The sequence below is a fragment of the Typopeltis vanoorti genome, chromosome 21 (genome assembly GCF_054136105.1).
Source record: "Typopeltis vanoorti isolate ZY-2024b chromosome 21, IOZ_Tvanoo_1.0, whole genome shotgun sequence".
Taxonomy (NCBI): Eukaryota; Metazoa; Arthropoda; class Arachnida; order Uropygi; family Thelyphonidae; genus Typopeltis; species Typopeltis vanoorti.
The window spans coordinates 94,683,562-94,704,159 of NC_143569.1; the positions used below are offsets into that span (position 1 = coordinate 94,683,562).

Sequence of the window (20,598 nt, forward strand, 5' to 3'; positions counted from 1 at the left end):
TAAGCTGCAAAATTTTTCCTGTTTCTTAGAAGATACAGGAGAAATTTTGCAGCTCATTAGTTGGGGGATAACTCGGGGTCAGCCTTGGAAGCTCAGTAAGGGTAGTGATGAAGAATGGAAATATGTTGCCAGTGGAACATTGTGAGTGCTTCTCTGGGAATTTTTTTTTTTTTTTTAAGGTTGTTTAGGTCATACTAAGGAATTACACCTTCCAGGGTACTAGCTCGAGTTCCTGACTCCCTATAGGTGCCTGCATAATAATAATATTGAAATTATAGTAGAACCTTATGATTTAGTAAGATGGTAATCGAGAACTTCATGCATTTTCATTTATTTGAAGAAAGATTTTTTTACTCCATTATTTGATGTATCTGCATTTGTTTGTGTAATGCATATGAAGCAGACAGAATTGAATTATAAATCCGAAATAGGTTTAAAAGAAATTATCTTACTTATATCGTGTTAGGCTTAGAAATGCGTACTTTTTCCACCCATAAATAATAATTTATGCAATGCATAAGAAATTGCTATCTGCGCAATTATGAACATAAATGGTGAAACCGCCTTGGGCTATTTTATCTAAAATTACAAATATACTAAGTTACTTAAAGGCAATGCAATGTTGTCAGGAAGTTTAATCCTAAACATGAGCTCGAGGATATTACAGATATGTTCACATTGTAGTTCAACGTTTATTTCGTCTGCTTTTCAAAGTTTCCGAAAAAGATCCGTTTACAGGCATGAAAAATAAATAAACCCATTGCTGCCATATGTGGAAATCGTTTCTTCCTAAAAGGCGAGCGATTACTGATTTTTATTCGAAAAAAAATTAGATACAAAATATATTCACGTGCATGACTTTCACAGGAATGGATGATCGTAAATAAGCAAATACAATGTGGCAAATCTAGGATTTGAGATAACAGTAAGGCCGGAGATTCGAAAATCGCTTGGTAATTAAAAAGGCTCAAATTCCTTCTGTTTTTCATTTAATTCTGCAAGCTATTGCATCCCTTACTGGATGCAGATAAAGAATTTCACCATATACGTACCTCTCGATGTTCACTTGTTTTAAATGTGTGTTAACGTTGGGATTCGGTAAACGAGATCTGGGAATAATTCACGCATTTTTATTTAAAAAATAAATGGATAAATAATTGCCAGCTTTGCATCCTGGCTCTAAAACTCGCAGAATAAATTAGTGAAGGACGACTTAGCAATAACATTCTCTCTTTCTCTGCTTCCAACCAATTTCTTAAAACGCGAAAAGCATTTGCCCGTTTTTTTTTTTTTTTTTTTGAACGGAAATTTAATTAAATCTTATTCTTAAGTCTTATTGATTTACTCAGAAATCAGAACTGTCGACTAACTCGGGCAATTCAGTTAGCTTACAGAGAGAGCTGTCTATTTTCCCTGAGGACTGCAGCTGTAAAAAACTTCAGTTCATTGTACATTCGTTTTCAATATATAAAAGATTCGCGTTTTTAGTTATCAGCTAAGATCTTGCAAATCGATATCCTAAATGAAATAAGATAAAGTAAACAAAATGTACTAAGTAAATAAAAATCATGGCTTAAAATTTACCTAACAATATGGAAATTAATAAAATGTTCAATGACAGCATTTCATTTCTATTCATTTATCACCCATTCCCCGTGCGTACCAATATTCTGAACGTATGGATATAACGATCAACTACGACAATGTTTGTAACGAATGGCACCGACTTTCATACTTGGCAAAGCAATATATTTATGCGGAATGAGATAGTGTGGTTAAAAATAAGACTGTCTAAGCCAAACATCAGTCGGTTCAAAATCATTAAGTTGTCTTTCTTTGCAGTCTTAACAAATATCGACATTTTGAGGGCTTTATTTTGTTACTGACAATTAAGACTGTTTCTATTACTAGAAACTAAGTTCCAAATGCCAGGTTCATTTTTTTTAATAGCTCAGTTCACAAATAAGTCGAGCCAATAAGTATATAGCACTCATTACGATTTTCTCAATTGTGAATTCGGGTGTTTGTGTGATTTTTAGAATCGGGTGGTTTGCGTTTATTATGTGTCTTGAAGATCATGCAATTTTTGAATCAGTGCTCTTACCAAATCAGTTCAGAGTCCTGCAGCAGTGCCGGTAAGACTACAACTGCACGGTAAGCGGTTTTTTTTTTTTTTTTTTTTTCTCTTCTCACTGACAGATATGGAACATCAGCCAAACGAGACAACGTAAGAAGTATACCGGGAATTCATCAGATTGAGCGAGCTGATCAACAAAAATTGGCCAGGAAAGGTGAAACTTTATGATACGTTTCCCCCGGTAAGTGTCACAGATGTTGACGCGCAGATATGGAAGATCAGTCAGAATCGGCAAACTCCACTATTTCTGATTTTCAAGAAGTCCGCGTACACAAAAAGGCGGAGAACAACAGATGAACCTCTCAAAAACAACATAATGGAACAACACGATCAAGTTTCGGACTCCACTGCTTCTCCCGGAGAAAAGGTGCCTTCAATTATATTACGAGAGAAGCAGAGATGGCCAGCTTTAAGATCAACAATGTCCAACCTACACATTGGCTATGTAAAGGCCAAAAATATGGACGATGGAATAAAGATATATCCTACAACGGTGACAGACTATAGGTGACTAACAAAAGAAATGGACAATAGAGGTATACAGTACCGTACCTTTTCGCTCAGCTCGGAGAAAAATTTAAAAGTGGTCCTCCGTGGTGTCTGTGAAGACACTGATATAGAAGATATAGTTGCTGATCTTAACTTGCAGGATCTACCTCCTGTTAAGGTTAGCAGAATGTACAGATCCAACAAATCTCCCATGACGTTAGTCCTCGTAGAGATACATAACATATATAAAAATATCTACAACTTGAAAACAATCTGTGGGCTCATTGTCACACCAGAGCCACTCCGAAAAAGGGCATCTTCTGGGCAGTGCCATAGGTGTCAAAAGTTTGGTCATGCCCAGAAATTATGTAAAGCTGAATTTAAATGCTTGAAATGTGGGGCATGCCACCCAACCAATATCTGCACAAAGCCAAAAACAATCCCGGCTAAATGTGCCAATTGCAGTGGCCCCCCCATCCTGCCAACTACAAGGGATACATTCAGCACCCAAGACATAGACAGATGGAAACAGCCAAACAGTCCTCTTCCTCTAGTACAAGAACACCAGAGGCCCATGCACCACAACTGGAGACTCGGCGTCCACAGTCAGAGAACTTCAAAGATAGAGTGAACCAAAAGCAAACAGAAGTTATGCTGATGTGGCCCGTACAAACAAATCAGCACCAACAAATCTATCTGCTGTTATTACAGCCTCTCTAACCAACATGCTACAAGACTTCAGCTTGTCAAACCCTTCAGCAACCTCCACCAAAAGATTTCTCCGTGAAACAATCCTCACCGCAATCATTGATGAGTAGAAACAAACTTATTCCAGCCTCTTTGCAGATCACTGCATGGAATGCGAATGGCCTAAGAAACAAAATCCTGGCACTGCAAGAATTCACTAACAGATATCAACCAGATGTTATTTTAATCAGCGAATCTCACCTAAGACCCTCAGATAACCCTAAAATAAGGGGTTACTGCCTATACAGAAATGATAGACTGGTTTACAGAGGTGGTGGCACTGCCATCTTCATCAAGCACAACTCTGTGAACAACCCTCCAACCACTAATCTTGAGATCACAGGTGTGTAGGTGTTCATCAGCTCGGATGGCAGACTGAAAATCTACTCTGCTTACAACCCACCCCTAAAACCTCTATTACACTCTGACCTAAACGCCATTTTATGCGTCAGAGAACCCACCATTATAGCCGAGGATCTGAACTCCAAGCACCCTGCATAGAATTGCAGATCCACCAACAAGAACGGTTGCATCCTTTCCAACTTCATAGGATCACACAATGCTGTTGTAGCAGGCGCCACTGAACCAACTCATGTTAGTACGTTTGGAACCGCAGACATCCTGGATATAGCTATCCTGCGGGACATTAATCTTCAATACAGCCTAAGATCATTAAATGAGTTATCATCTGATCACAACCCAATACTACTTCAGACAGGAAGACAAGAATACCTGTCTCCTCCCCTTCACTCCTATATATCGTGGGAAAGATTGTCGAAAGTGCTCAGGGATAGTATTGGCCCTGTTCCTCACATTCATACAAAAGACGACATAGAATCTACAATTACAAGCCTCTCCCAACTAATTAGCTCCGCCATAACGGTAGCCACACTCTACAATTCTGTCCACAAGCCTGGTAGTCTGCCTGAAGATATTATGAACTTGATCAGGGAGAAAAACGGAGCCAGGAAAAGATTTCGTAACACTCGTGCGCCACAAGATAAAACAAATCTAAATAGATTTACTGGGGCTGTTAGAGATGCACTGAAGGCACACAGAGACCATCTATGGGAAGAAAAGTTAGCCTCTATCTCACCTACTGATTACTCTGTCTGGAAATTACTAAGAAACATCGAAAACAAAGGCAAATCTCTGCCCCCAATACTCTCCGACCAGGGCCTTGTACACACTGATGCAGACAAGGCGGAGGCCATGGCAAGAAATTTGGATGAAAAGTGCAAACCTTCATGTGGAAATCTAGACTTCAACCACATATATAAAATTCACAGACAAGTCAGACACATTAACATGTTCATTGCCAAACACGCGATATCGCGCGATGCGAGTTCTCACCAAACGGCCGACCACGCGTTATCGCGTGGACGTCGCTAACTAAATAAAAAAATTTAAAAAATTTGCCCACCACACGAAATTCCAATTTTCAGCTTGCCAATGAAAGTGTTAAAACTCCCAGATACCAGTGCTGACCATATTGCACCCACATCACCTAGTGAATTACATATTATTAAAAATCTAAAGAACAATAAAGCTCCTGGACCAGACGGCATCTCCAATAGGGTGATCAAGCTGTTGCCTCGAAAAGCTGTAGTGCACCTGATCAATATAATAAATGCAATTTTAAGACTTCACTATTTTCCTTCCAACTGGAAACTGGCTAATGTAATCCCTATACATAAACCAGGCAAGGACCCACACCTACCGCAAAATTATCGTCCAATCAGTCTCATCTCCAATCTGGGTAAGGTTTCGGAGAAGGTCATCCTCTCACGACTCCAAACCTCAGTAAATGACCTAAACATCCTCCCTAAAGAACAGTCTGGTTTTCGGCAACACCATAGTACTACCCAGCAAATCCACAGAATTGTGGCATACATCACCACCAGCTATAACTGGCGCCAGTGCACAGGAGCTGTTTTCCTAGACCTATCCAAAGCATTTGACAAAATCTGGCATTTCGGACTCCTACACAAACTTATTTCACTAAAAATGGTTCATCTAATCCATTCATATCTCCAGGATAGATTAATACAAGTCAAAATCAACGGTTCCACCTCATCCTAGCGCCATATCTTTGCTGGAGTGCCGCAGGGATCCCTACTAGCTCCATTGCTGTTTTCTATATACATGTCGGTCATCCCACACAATTCGATGTCTTTCATCTTGGCCCTGTATGCGGACGATACAGCAATACTAACCAGATCTCTCCGACCCCACTTCACCAGAAAGCTTCAAGAAAACCTTCTAAAGCTGGAGGGTTAGTTCTCCAAATAGAGATTGGAAGTCAACCCCCTCAAAAAAGTTCAGCCATTCTTTTCTCGAAAAGGCCAATATTTCCTGCAGGAGATGTGTTACTATTCAATACTAAAATTCCCTGGCAGACAGAAACAAAATACCTAGGTGTAATTCTCGACAAAAAGCTATCTTTCAACCAACACATCAAGTCTACGTGTGCACAGGCATCTAAAGCAATTGCTCAGATCCATCCTCTAATTAATAGAAATAGCAAGCTCAGCAACAGAATCAAATTGCAACTATACCAGATAACGCTTCGTTCTATAATCACCTATGCCTCTCCAGCATGGAGCCATACCTCTAATACTAACATTATCAAAATACAGCGAGTGCAGAACAAGTGCTTGAGAATGATTCTGAACGTCCCATGGTATGTTAGAAACAATCAACTTCATAGAGATACAGATATTCCCTGTATTTTCTCTTTCCTGCAATCCTTAGCATCTAAGTTCTTCCTAAAGACGTCCATACATCCCAACGATTTGGTTCAGCAAGCTGCAGCATACGAGGCAACAGACATATTCAAACATAGAAGACCAAATGCTATATTAACCTCCTGTAGCGATGCATAATCTCCATGCCCAATCAGGGCGACCAAACTGCTCAAATTTTACCTACACTGTAACCGCAACAGATAGCAGGGAATATGAAAAGCATCTTGCTTCACCCCTAAAGTCATAAATGTCAATTGTCAATATATAGCACTCGCTCACTCTATGTTAGGAGTGAGCGAGTGCTATATATTGACATAGTCGCACTTTTTCAATGGTTTCCATTGAACCATTGGAAAAGCGCGACTAGCTTGTGAAGAGATTTGTTAGTATTTTGGCATGCTTTTTTTTTTTTTTTTTTTTAATATTAAGCCAACTTCAGCGCCTCCGTAGCGCAATTGGAAGAACGACGGTACGTTACGCCCTTCGATTAGAAAAGGCCTAAGTTCGATTCTCGTCATGACGGGAGGAATCTTTATGTGGACTTTTTCAATCGAAGGTGAGTTAGCCGATCTCATACGGAAGTAGTAGGGTTTTTTCTCCCGGCCGGAAACTCGGGTTTTTCATCCCGCATACAGACAAATCGGCCCTTCAGAACACACGCAATTTACACACAAAAAAATACTAGCTGTGGTGGTAGTGGTTGTGGGCAGTAGATGGCGTTGATGTAGGTGATTGGTAGAAGAGGTTCTGTGTAGTAGTGGAGACGGAGAGTTGTACAGTGGGTGTCCTCCTGCGATGAGTCTTCGGACTCCTTGGAGGTGTCACGAATAATAATAATTACTTTCTGGAATGTCTCTAAACCACCATAAGATGACACAATACTCATAATGCAACAGTGCCGTATATGAGTAAGTGATTATGGAAAAGACGGAATCCGTGCTTTTTGAAACATAGCATGACCAGCATGCAGCTTGTCAAGTACACAGTTTGAAGGCCGTTCAGAACTTGTGTAAGGACAAAGTTCCCGTAATATAACCATTACTTAATATTAGTTATATATATATATATATATATATATATATATATATATATATATATATATATAAATAAATAAATAAATGTATACATCCCGAGTAAATCCTAATTTCAATAATATATATATATAGGCTGCACGGAGGCTCGGAAGTAATATCGATACTAACAAGCTAGTAGGTTTTATAAGCTCTTCAAATTGTAAGGGATACATCATTGATTACTGTACATAATGCTCTATTCAGTAATCATTTTTCAAATAAGCCACAACGTAAGCAAGAAATATTTGATAATTCGAGTCACAGCTATACTTCATGCAATCGATTGGCGTCGCGTTAGTTGCATTGTGTCAGTAAACCGATATTGTTTTCCATTTTAAGAATACAACTGACAAACAACGATATTCACAAAGCAGTAGCAGTAGTATATTTCAGCAGCATTAGAATCAGTTTATCGAAAACAATCACAGGAATAATTCTGGCTTATTTACTATTAGATACGATCTGAATTGACAGAATATTCTACAGCATTCGAGAAAAAACAATAACAACAACAAAAAACAACAACAACAAAAAAAAAAAAACAATTATGTCTCAACTTGTTAGCCGAGTTACGCAGTGACGATGCCATACACAGAAAGCACCCCCCCTCCACATATGCATTATCTTCCTGGAGCATAGTGCCTAATTATTTTAGTTATTACGTAGGCATTAGACCACAGAAGTCTCTATTCCATATGATTTGTCAGAATACGATTTTCATTTGCATTTAAAGAAAGGGAGAAAAAAAAATCTTGGTGATTGCAAAAAGGATTTTAAAATGTCAAGCAAAGGTTTTAAATTTTTATTATTAGTAACCAAATGTAAAACTAAGGAATTTATTCCATGTTTACAAATGCAATGCCATTAAGAGTATTTTTTTCCCTAACTTAAAAAACGTTTTAAGGATCATTTTAAAGACAGTAAGAGAATTTGAATAGGATTACTAGATTCATTTTTTTTTTAAATATCCCTTTCATGTTTGTTAAATGAATATTTTAGAAAATTTAAGTGCAAACAGAGGAACGTAGAAAAGAAAGTATATAACATACATTAAGTCATGGAAATGTTGAATTGAAATTATTACACAGAGAAATGAATGATGAAGCTATTTAATGGTTGCGAAACAAGCATTTTGCAATTACTTGGAATATGTAGGAGGCAATGCACATTCTTCTATACAAGCAACTAATTTCAACTTATCAGTATCTGAGAAATATTTCACACATATGAAGACTAACAAAAAACTTTCTCGTAAGGAGAATTTTTGTTAGCAATTCTTCAATGTAATAACCGTTTTTTTTTTTTTTTTCAAATTTCCCATACCTGACGGGATGACATTATTTGAACTCTTTAGGATCCAAGGAATAGATCAATTATCTGATATTCCTACTTCATCGATCGATGTATTGTTGCTATTACGATAGCAATTCCGAAGACTAACTCAGAATGACTGTTGCCCATCAGCAACAATTGTTGTTAGGATCATAAAATTAGGATATATAATTTACATGTTATATATCATTCTCAGACCGGTTTTGGTCCTGCAGATGAACTTGGGTTTCTGGAAAAAAAAACTTCCACCCTTTGAGACTGGCTAACTCTCCTTCAAATGAAAAATCCTTATAAAGATTCTTCGCGTAGTATATGGGATAAAAACTCTGTGTATCAAAAGGGATATCATCATTACCGACTATACTACGGAGATATTTTTATTCAGTACGTCATCCCCTGCTTTTTCTTATGGGTTACATTGTGCATATAAGGGCGGGGGTAAACTGGACAAGCCTAGCACAGCTTTAATATTTATTTATATATATATCCGGATGCGAGTCAAGAGACTGTAGAACATATAAAAGTTCTACAGTCTCTTTGCTTTCTAGCTGTTTCTGAAGGGGGGGGGGTATTTTTATGTTTGCATGAGGAATTTCTATGGAGCGAAATCATAGCAGCAACCAGCGATCTAGGCTTGAATCAGTCCTCCTCCTACATTCTGTAGGAAGAGGAGGACCTGTTTATATCATTGCGAAAGAGTTTTCTCCTACTGGTTCAAGAAGTTGAATCCCTTGCAAAGATTTCGTTCTCTGAAGCTGTTCGAACAGTAAAGCATACTTTAGACCAGTGTTTCTCAAAGTGTGGTACGCGTACCCCCGGGGGTACGCGAAAGGTCGTTAGGGGCTACGTGGCAATTTTCGGCTATGCATAATTAAAGGAGTCATTATATTTTTAATAAACAGTGCAATTAGAGACAACCAGGATAACAAATTAGCATTTCAACTCAACTGTTGAAATGCTAATTTGTCTTTGGTTCGCGCGATCTTTTGTTAATACCGCACCAATCATATGCACTTCTTCGCTGCTCTACGTATCTGAAGTCTTCTAAATTACTGGTAATTTTTGCTTGAAATAATGGGAAAGAAGATGATGCTATTTGGGTAGATGACTTTGACGATGCACACAAAGAAACTGTTCTCGATGCTAAAAGTAGTGATAGCGAGTAGGAGCTTCTTGGTAAGTCGCACCATTTTCAGTTTTTTTCTGAAAACTTTAGTTTCCGAAAATTCCCGCGCGTATCTCGCAACACGATTTTTTTAGCTTTAATTTTGGGAAAAAAGTTAGAGTTATATTCGAGTAAATACAGTATTTTTTTTTTTTTAGCTTTCAAATTCTTACGTATGGATCATTGGTTAAAGATTAGATTTATAAAACCCCCAAAAGAGAGCCAAATACAAGTAGCTGTAAGCAACAAGAAAACGTTGATATTGCATCTGGATCAAATGAAATAAGAGTGTGTCGTCTGACATCTCTAGAGAGCCAAAATTTAAAAATAAATCATATTTTTTGTTTACATGAACATATAAATTCAAATAAAATAGATATTTAATTTTAATAAATATTTTAAATTAATTTATTAATTTTCTTAATTCTAATTAATTAATATTTTTTTAAATTAATTAATTAGGGGGTACGTGGCAATAATGAAAATTTAAGAAGGGGTACGCAGATATATGAAGTTTGAGAAACACTGCTTTAGACTATTCTGAAACAGTGGCAAAGTACGATGTTTGGATCCTATGGCAAAGCTTTCGTTAAAACAGTAGTTTCTGAAAAATAATTACAAAATCCAAGAAAGAAATAAAGAAATTCCAAATATATATATTATATATAATAAATTTTTTAACTTGGGGATATTGTATATTAGGATAACCAAGTAATTAATGATTTTTTAATTAATTAATTAGGGGGTACTTGGTTTAAAGCTGTGCTAGGCTCATCCAGTTTACCCCTGCCCTTATTTTTCAGAAACTACTGTTTTAACGAAAGCTTTGCCATAGGATCCATCCATCTATATATATATATATATATATATATATATATAAATAATGGAATGAATGGGAGTAGCATTTCGAAACTTCCCATGCAAAACATAAAAACAAATTAGCTACTCACTGAGGAGACCTCAAAAAACGTTAAAACCAGAGTGAGTAGTAACCCCACCCATAATGCATTGCAGTATACATCTTCTAGTGAGATGTGCTTTACATTATGGGAAAATACTAAGAATAGTGATCAGATCTTTACCCACCTTTACAATGAGTTGCCCTGGTGTTGTATGATCTTTAGACTTGAACTTTGTTTCAGGCGCAAACTTAATTGTTTGCATACTTGGGATTAGGAGTTAAAATAACCAAGTTTATAAAATTACTTGGTTATCCTAATATATATTTGGAATTTCTTTCTTTCTTGGATTTTGTAATTATTTTTCAGAAACTACTGTTTTAACGAAAGCTTTGCCGTAGGATCCAAATATAATATAATATAATATAATATAATATAATATAATATAATATAATATAATATAGAATGAATGGGAGTAGCATTTCGAAGCTTCCCATGCAAAACATAAAAACAATATAGTACACTGGGTAATTTGAGTGGAAAAAAATTAGTCAAACATTTTTATATACTGCTTATTCCTCAGTCTAACAATGGCTTCATGTTATGGCAGTAATGCAGAGAGATATCAAATACTACTTGGGTGGTTAGTGACGGATTTCAGAGTCATAATCCTTGGCTGCCGTTTTAGTTGGGTGTTAATGTGTGCGTTTGCAAAGAGGGGATACGATAATCAAGACAAGCCAAATTATAAATGGGGACAGTGACCCTTTAAAAGGAGGTTTCTGTAATATCGTTATTAGATATGTTTCTACCAACAATGACGTGAAAAGTCATTCATTTGCATCAGCATCCTATGATGTGCACTCCTATGGAATGCATGAAATGCGAGCAAATGGATTTCCTATGGGGCAGCAAGATACTCTCGTTCTGCAAGGAAGTGAAGCTTGCTGAGAATTTGCGAATAACAATTATGACTTTGCCGTGGGCAGGAACTACTGCTATGAAACATCTGGGAGATGAGCTGGAATGAAATAGCAGGGCACGGCCAACCAGCCCTCTACCACACCTTCAAAGGAGGAACGGCGTAAAGGATTAACTGCCTGCTATGGTAAATTGGTGGAACGTGTTCCCGAAAGGGTCAAGGCTATCATTAATTCTCTGAATAGAAATTCAGCTACAGGTGTAGCTATGAATGGTTTAGAGAATGCTGTGTAGAAACAAAATAAGACAACTAGTTAGCTTGGTTACAATAAGCTTGAAATTTCACTGAGGGCTTTTCTATAGTTGCTTATGAACCACGCCCCTGTTTTAATTTACATTTTAAATTAAAATTTAATTTTCAGCTACTTCTGAAGTGACAACGAGTGTAAAAGGATACATTAAAAGTTAAACGGACGTGTTAAATCTTAAAAGAAAAGACTAAACAGGAGAAAGGCAAGACGAATCAAGACCAAACAACACACTACACGTAACGAACAAAAGGTAGTGCCATCAAATTAGCCCTAACGCTATGAGTTTATCCTTCGAGAAAACGAACCTCAATCGTCGATGGAAATTATACGCCATCGCCACAGGGCAGCATTTAAAACACGCCTCTTTCCACTAAATCATTTAATCTGGGGGTCTGGGCCATTGTACTCGTGCACGCTTCAAAATGCAACCTCGTGCATTTACAGCAAGCCATTATCTGGTGCATCCAACTACGTTATCTCCCTGAAGAATGTCGACTAGCGAGTGCCTGCAAGGAAAGATACGCTAATTAAACTTGGAATTAAATTATCATTTCAACCAGCCAGTTTTAGGGATGGAAAAGCGACTCTGACTCGCCGATAGTTCGAAACAGTTCGTCTATAAAATAAGGAGGGAGACATGCACTTCGAAAGTTGCAACCAATGATGACTCACAAAAATGCTTTCAAGCTGTTTTATTATAACCATTATAATAGAAACGATGTAATTACGGTATATTATAGACAAGAATATATATCAAATTTAGAAGAAAGGGATGCATAGGATTGGTGAAAGAGGAAAAAAACGTACGATCTGTTTCCACATTAACTATCAGGTAATTATCCTTGCCGGTAATCAGTTCATAATTGGATTCCGTGCAAGCTTGTTCAATAGGAAACTTAACTGCGAGAGATTCTCTGAAATGCCCGTAGGCTTCTTACGGGATTTGTTGCTATACGCGGGTCATTCACGATCTCGTTTAGCATGTAAGTGAGTGAAGCTTTTCATTCGTTATCATTTCAAATTTTAATCGTCTAATAAATGAACGGTATTGCAATACTCGTATCCATACACTGTTCTTAAAGATGTAAATACTGTCGTATTTAAATAGGAAGTTTGGAACAAAATAATCGGTAAAATAGGACGAACTAATGTTAAAGAGCCAAGAGGCTATTTTTCCGGCGGCGTAATTAAGTAAAGGGGATAATAAATCCCTCATTATTTTATTTTAAAGCCGGATACGAAACTCGGAGATCGAAATCTAAGAGTTTCATGCCGAAGAACTATCGGCGAGTCCAGGCGTAAGTGATCACCTGGGTAGTACAACACTAGGTCAACTCGCTGCAAAGGTGGAGCAAGTTCCTTCCCTATCCTTAATATTTTCTCATAATGTAAAAAAATAAAATAACGAGGGATTTATTATCCCCTTAACTTAAGGACAAACTAATGTTTGACCTGAAAAACCGAAGTTTCTGAATGTGAGAATATTACAACTGGGTTCGCATTTGACACTGCTTTGTCGTCAGACACTCCCGAAGCATTATTTGAAAAACAAATGAACATAACAATAGCTTCACATTATTGTGACTGACACCTTAAAACTGCGTGGGAAATTATTTTAAAAAAAAAACTGAATATCATTCAACTATTGCACTTGCATGCGTATTTCTTACTGTTTATTATTATGTGAACCGACTCACGAAAGCGCCTTGAGTGGACTAAGATTTTTTTCCCCCATTCTTTTATAAATTTTCTAATTTTTTATTGTTTTATGTAGTATGGAAATAGATCAAACATGGATTCTTTCTTTTTTTTTTTTTTTCCGGAGTCATTGCAGGCCTCAAATAAGTGGGGAGGGTGGTCTCGCACCGGAAATGGATGAATAAAAAAAAATTTTTTAAAAAGGCTTACTGTAGTCAATATGAAAATTTTTATTTGTATCTTTGACGTTTATTAAAACTAAAGAAGTAGTACAAGCGACTCTTTATGAAGCATTTCTCTTTTTGCATTTAGAGTACGAAAACATCATCGCGTTCGGAATATGGAATTCTTTGTGAACTCCACTCCCACGAAGAGTCTCGTTGATCAGAGGGCATTATCAGAAGCATCGCCCTCCAATATTTTGCACCAACATCGCTTCAATTCAATTTTTTTTTAGCGTATTCTGAATTATTTATTAGTAAGAATATTTACTGCGCTATATGTGCACCTCAGCAGTTCGTCGATATGCTCATCAATGCAAGAATGCACCGTAAACAAGAGAAGGCAGAAGATCAGATTTCAATCCTGCTGTTACCTTAGCGACTGGTCGTATGTAGGTGCACACAGCGCACCCACTATTAGGCGGCTTGCCACGAGACCGGCTGTTCTAGAAGAACGTGCACTAATTAGCTAGACTGACGACCAGTTCGGTGATCGGCACCCGCCTGCACAGCTGTTACGGAATAACACAGTGTCGTTCTTTCCCAGGTAATTTGGCAGTCTGGTGGCGAACTACGAGAGCAAACAAAGGGGAAGGCGGGAAAAAAAAAAAAAAAAGACGGGGGAAAAGGTAGAAGCAACCAACAGATTAGTTAAGGATATAATTAACAGATCAGAAATTAGAGACTAATCCACAGCGTCTGTGTGTTACGGAGCCTAATTGAAAGGCAGTTTTTTAATGACTTGCTAGTGGGTTTATTTATAGTTCATTAACGCGTACGCATAGACGCGTGAATGTTTTCGTAAATTACTCGATTAAAACACTGTTGGATTTCAGTACTAAATTGGCTTAAACATAAGCCTAATTTCACTGTCACGCAAAAGAGCGCCACACGTTACTTCAATGTCCGTATTTCCTTTCAAAAAGAACTCTTTTTTTTAGGTTTAACTAGGTGAACAAAAACTGTTAACAACTGGCACCGTTCTCCGTGGTAACGATCGCCATTTGAGTCATATGCACAAAATGACTTACCGTACATTATCGTAGATATAGCCGTCTGTTTGAGATTTTCTTAAAAGAAGAGGCAGTTTCTGTTCTTTTAGTTTTTTTTTTTTTTTTTCTTTTTCAAGGAAAGCAAGAACAGTGTCGAGTTACTAAAATAAAGGGGGAGGGGAGAGGTAGGCAAAAAGCTGTCCATCTCGGTTCATATCCCGAATCTAAAGTACCGGGGAGATCACAGCTGCCAACTGGTTTCAGCAGCAAAAGATAAGTCAAAAAGAACAGCTGCGACCTCTAGAACTTTTGAGTCCATTTTTCCGAGAAGTAATATTGTAAATTTCGTCATTTATCTCACGAGCAAGCCAGCGCGTGATGGAATATGTCAGAGCAGAGTTGAAATAAAAGAATAATAAAATAGGAGCTGTTCAACCAACAGATTTGCACGGTCTTACTTATAATAATTCACATATTTAATTTCAGAAATACTGAATGTGCTTGACACTGATAAATTAGTCACGAAATCACGAGGAAAAAAACCGGCAATGAAAAGAAAAATTACACAGGAAGAAATTAATAAATTAATTTCCTTGAATTTATATCTTTGCGTGCATTTAAATGTGCCAAGTCTTATCAGTGGGCAGGGCAGAGGAACACAATTTTTTAAGGTACAAAAAATGGTACTTCTCACTTATTTATTTTTTTTTTTTTATCAAAGTTTGCACTGCTTTCTTCACGACAGTTCTACAATTGCCTTAGAAGCAAAACAAACCCTTCGCGATCGGTGAACGAACTACCTCGATCGATTACTAACGCCGATATTTCCTTACCTTGTAAAGCGAAGGAGAGAGAGAAAGCGTCTTTGCCACTTGTTATTTGCCAATCCATAAAGAATTCTCGCTCGTTTACACTGGGCCGTGTTTTTTTAAGTAATCGTTTGCCATTAGCTGCATGGGCTGTTGAAGAGAGTCGTTTAGACAGAGAGAGAGAGAGAGAGAGAGGGAAGCTAGTGTCGGATTCTGCAATAACTGTTTAATTCACACTTCAGATAAGGGTTCTTGAAGCGGGCCACAGCGCGCGAACAAAGTCAACACAACATATGAGAACAAAAGTGACAAAGAAGGAAAACAGAGAGACCAACCAGAAGACAATAAACATTGTCTTCTGGTTGGTCTGTCTTCGATAAAATTAAAATTACATTGAACAAACCACACAAGCTAATCGAGTGTTCAACATTTTTTTTAATGCAAAAGGGAAACAAATTTACACACTATTTTTTGGTAGATTTACGCTAAATATTCACACAGTTTTAAATCGTATAATCTTCACGATTTCAAGTGAATCTTTGAGACACCCAAAAGACTAATTTTAGGTTAGTTGAAATCCCCCCCCCCAAAAAAAAATGTTTGGAGAAAAAAGAGAAAACTCAATTAGATCTGTTCAATTGTGAAAGATTTGATGGGATAGAACTTTCTCTGTTTGGTAGATACAGATTAGTAAGGAAACAAATCATTCTTGCAGAAACAAAAAAAGTGGAAATATCCGAAGAATGTTTTGAGAAACGTATTTTCTCGAGGGCGAGAGAAGGGTAGAGATACTGATAGGCGTTCTCCACAAAACATATTACTAGAAACTCAATAAAAATCAGAATTTAACGGCGGTGGAAATCGCTGTAGGGTTTCAGTGACCAAATTAAATGGATAGATGTCTATCTTAAATAGCAGCGACACCTATCGGCAAAGTTTCTAAATGTTTTATTATCGATGTCTGTAAACTTGATAAACTGTATTCATTGCACTAAAACTGTGTGTACATTTTTTTTTTCTTTTATTGAAGCTAAAATGGTTTCAAAAAATGGTTGGTATGATACAAAGAACGAACACCGTATAACACAAAATTCTTACCTTCTGTGGGGCATTGATGACTCCGGTGTTGTAGCCAAACTGGACCATCCCCAGGACGGCTGCGAAAATGGCAAACACCAATGTGCATGTTAGGCCCTATAATCAAACAGTACTCTTATTAGAATCGTCATTTGTAACACAACTTGGTTAAAAATTAACATGCGCATTAAAAGGTTTGAATTTCAGTAAAAGAAAATCTCGTAAACAATACACAGGAAAGAATCTTAGCATCAAGAGATATTAACACTACAAATTTTATCTTCTCTCGTGTAATACAAACATCTATATCATAATGCCTTGAAAAATGAAGGCTGAACAATTCTAGTTTGTCTACAGCATGGCGATTCTTCAGAAATTAATTAGATCTGAACACAGTCATGCAAGATTTGCTACTGTAAAGGTAATTTGAGAAAAGATAACGAAATGGTTAAATTGGCCACAAATCCATCATTGGTGTAAGGGGATGCAACACTTCTGCAGTGAACTTGCACGTGTTGCATCCCCTTACACCAATGATGGATTTGTGGTCAATTAAACCATTTCGTTATCTTTTCTCAAATTACCTTTACAGTAGCAAATCTTGCATGACTGTGTTCAGATCTAATTAATTTCCGAAGAATCGCCATGCTGTAGACAAACTAGAATTGTCCAGCCTTCATTTTTCAAGGCATTATGATATGGATGTTTGTATTCGACGAGAGAAAATAAAATGGCGGTTACAAATCAAGCAATAGCGTATAAATAAGCTTTCCTATATTTAGTAAATTAAACTGTTCTGATGTTTCTTTCTTTCTTTACGTTTATTTATTTGTATTTTTAAATTTTTCAAACTCTAAAAGTTAATTTAAGTTAAGAAGTTAAATTCATTTTGAAATCAGATTGGTTTAGGATTAAATATTTGTTATTATATACTACTAGACTTCGCAACTGCCAGTATCGACGATGCCCTTGGGTTGAAATGACGGTTCTAATCCCCTGTACGATGCAAAGAATATAAGGACTTTTCAACTCGAGGTCGGTTCGTCGGTCTCATACGGCAGTGGTAGGATTTTTTCCCGGAAAGTTAGATTTTTCATCCTGCAAACTGACAAAGAAACCACGAGGACAGACCCAATTTACAGAAAAATATATTCAATAGGTATAAAGCTAACAATCTTATCCTAATAAATTGGGATAAGAACATTTGGCCATCGGTTGTTTAACTTTAAGGCTGGTGGTGATGCATTATATACAATCAATTATTTTTTTTTTTTAGATTCTTCGTTGGATTACAGCCAAAGCAATTAAGACCATGAGGTCAGTGTATTGTATGTTACTTACGTATATTCTTTGGCGATTTGCTTGTTTTGCGGGATGACAAAAAAAAAATTCATCATATTTCCAAAATTAATATTAGCCGCACACGAGAGGTATGAAACGACATAAAACGACAGTGCGCTGTGTGGACAAGTGATCAGAGAAAAGAAAGGAATCCGTTGTGTTTCTTAAAAAAAAAAAAAAATGGGGTGTTGTATTCATTAGGGAAAAAACAGTATAGAGAGAGAGGAAGACTGTTCAAAAGATCAGAGGTATACGGAATGAATACACAGGATGAAAAGTTGGTTCGGTGAGTTTAGAACTGCAATGTATATGGATGTTGACCAGCAGTTGTCTGTACATACTAGAGGAAAGTGGAGGAATATTGATGACCAGTTCAGTGGCGCAGATTAAAAAAAATCAGCTAGTAGGCGAGGGATCAGGGAATAGGCGAGTTTTGGAGACTGAGTGGGAAGTTCAATCTCCACTGGTAGCCAATCAGAGATAGCAGGCCCAAGGCTATCACTAATTAATCGGCACGCAGTGAAGAAGGCGGTTAGTAAGTGCCGCGATCTGGTGGCCCCTAACCCTAACACAATATATTTAATCTCTGAAAATAGTGTGGGTTCGACGGCCGATTTTCTTGAGTTTTACGGGACGAAAAATCCGAGTTTCCGGGAGGAAAAACCAGCTAGCCCTGCCAGAGATCGACTAACTCTGGAACTGGTCGAGAAAAGGCTTAAAAAAAGTTTCTCTAGTCGGCGACTGGATTTGAATGCCTTTCGTCGTGCTGTCAAGCGCTGTAGAGTGCAAATGCCACTTCTACTGAGCTACACAGGCTCCAGAGCAGATTATGTATATGGAAATACCCGTAGAAAAGACAGCGCAGAAGCAGTATCTATGGGAAAGCGACTGGATAGTGTCTTAGAAGAGGACCATCTACTAACTGAAAGCAATCATGATCAAGCATTTGTAGGGAGGTTTATGGTGAGCCGTCCCAAATGTGAGAACAACAGCTTAGGCATGGACTGATTTGAGATTTATAAAGTGTTAGGAGTTGAGCTGAAGAGGAATGTTGTTTGGAATGAAAAGGATATCTAGCTTTTTGGAGGCTGAAGAGGCAATGGAAGTAATATGTTTATGACGAGATAGGATGGATGTGAAAGTCAGCCAACTGATCTTGATTAGGGAGTGGAATGTTATTAAAAATGAAGTAGAAAACATGGTCTTTCTTACGGAAAAATCAAGCAGGACTGTGCTTTGGTAGCATCAAAATTTATTACGTTATGTTCACTTGACCTAAGAATGACTACAAGATTGGTGTCTAAGGTATTCAGTAAGATACTAAAACTTAAATTATCTGAGCACTATACGGCCTTGTAAATGAAGAAGAGGAATGGAGTGTACCATGATCAGTAAAGCTGTGGATGCTGTGTTAATAGGGTTAGGCAGTAAGAGAAAATCATTGATGGAGAAAGAGTGTTGGTGAAATCACAGAACCTTAGTGTATTACGAATCGATGAAAAAAAAGACGAGAGAGAACCATCCACCATGACACCCAATGAACGACTAGAGAAGGAGCTAGCAATTGACACAAAGTAGGAAAGAGACCATAAAATGGGATGATTATTTGATGTACTTAAATGTGTGAATATTATTCGTACATAATGTGGAAGTGCTTTTATTAGCACAATACTGATATTTCCGAATGTGAAAAAAAGGGCAATTCGAATCCACAGGGATTATGACGATAGAGTTTTGGAGGAATAACGGACCTAACATTCAGAGGAGATGCTCAGTCTGCGAACTACACACTACTCCTGTCATCAGACTTGCTCTTTTGTTTAACAACCATAAGAGCAAGTCTGATGACAGGAGTACTGTGTAGTCCGCAGACTGGGCATCTCTAAATGATAGGTCAGTATACATTGCACATATATACTTGTGTTCAAAAGCTAAGGACGAACTACATTCTTACCTGTATCTGAAAAACATTTCATGACTACAGCGAAATGTGGACATAAAATTATTGCCAGCATATAAATAAATTATATTACACAAAAATGTGTTATAAATCTCGTACAAATTAAATTGCAATAAGTTTTTGGCAAAAGTTACAATTGGTAGTTAAGGAATTAATGTACAGTGCTTACAGAAAACTATGCGGAGAGACATTTTAGTATAGAATATGTCCACTGCTAGTGTACGATGTGGTGTGGCATTGTCATCCATAAAAATTAATTCTTCGCTTACAGCACCACTGAACATGTTGAAGAACTTCATTGCAATATCATTCACTACTGTCCGACCACAGATACGAGAACCTCAGCTGGCACAGTGACAAGGAGAGTTAATTCATGTTGAAGGGGAGAAAGAAATAAGGCGATGTACGAATTCGTCACCAACACAAAGAAATCACGTGCTTTATACGTCAAAATTTCCAATTGTTGTACAAGCAAAATAGTTTTCACTTTAAAAACTAGAATTTTCATAAAAGAAAAGCTAATTTTCCGACGTACGCGCACTCATCCCACGCAACGCATTGATTACCATATTACTGGAATAAATTCACCTTCTGCCATGCACAGAAGTGTCGATGGGGTCTCGCATCTGTGGTCGCACAGTAGTCAGTCACTTTTTCCAGTACCTGTAGTTCCACTGCG

General features: G+C 37.4%; 1 protein-coding gene across 1 annotated transcript in view; it reads right to left on the bottom strand.

Moving 5' to 3' along the window:
- Positions 1–20,598, bottom strand: part of LOC150095123 (glucose transporter type 1-like) — a 407,241-nt gene that overhangs the window by 209,768 nt on the left and 176,875 nt on the right. Inside the window, exon 4 of the mRNA XM_090411496.1 lies at positions 16,640–16,735. Within this exon, the coding sequence (XP_090267622.1) occupies positions 16,640–16,735 (96 nt within the window). The remainder of the gene's footprint in view (positions 1–16,639; positions 16,736–20,598) is intronic.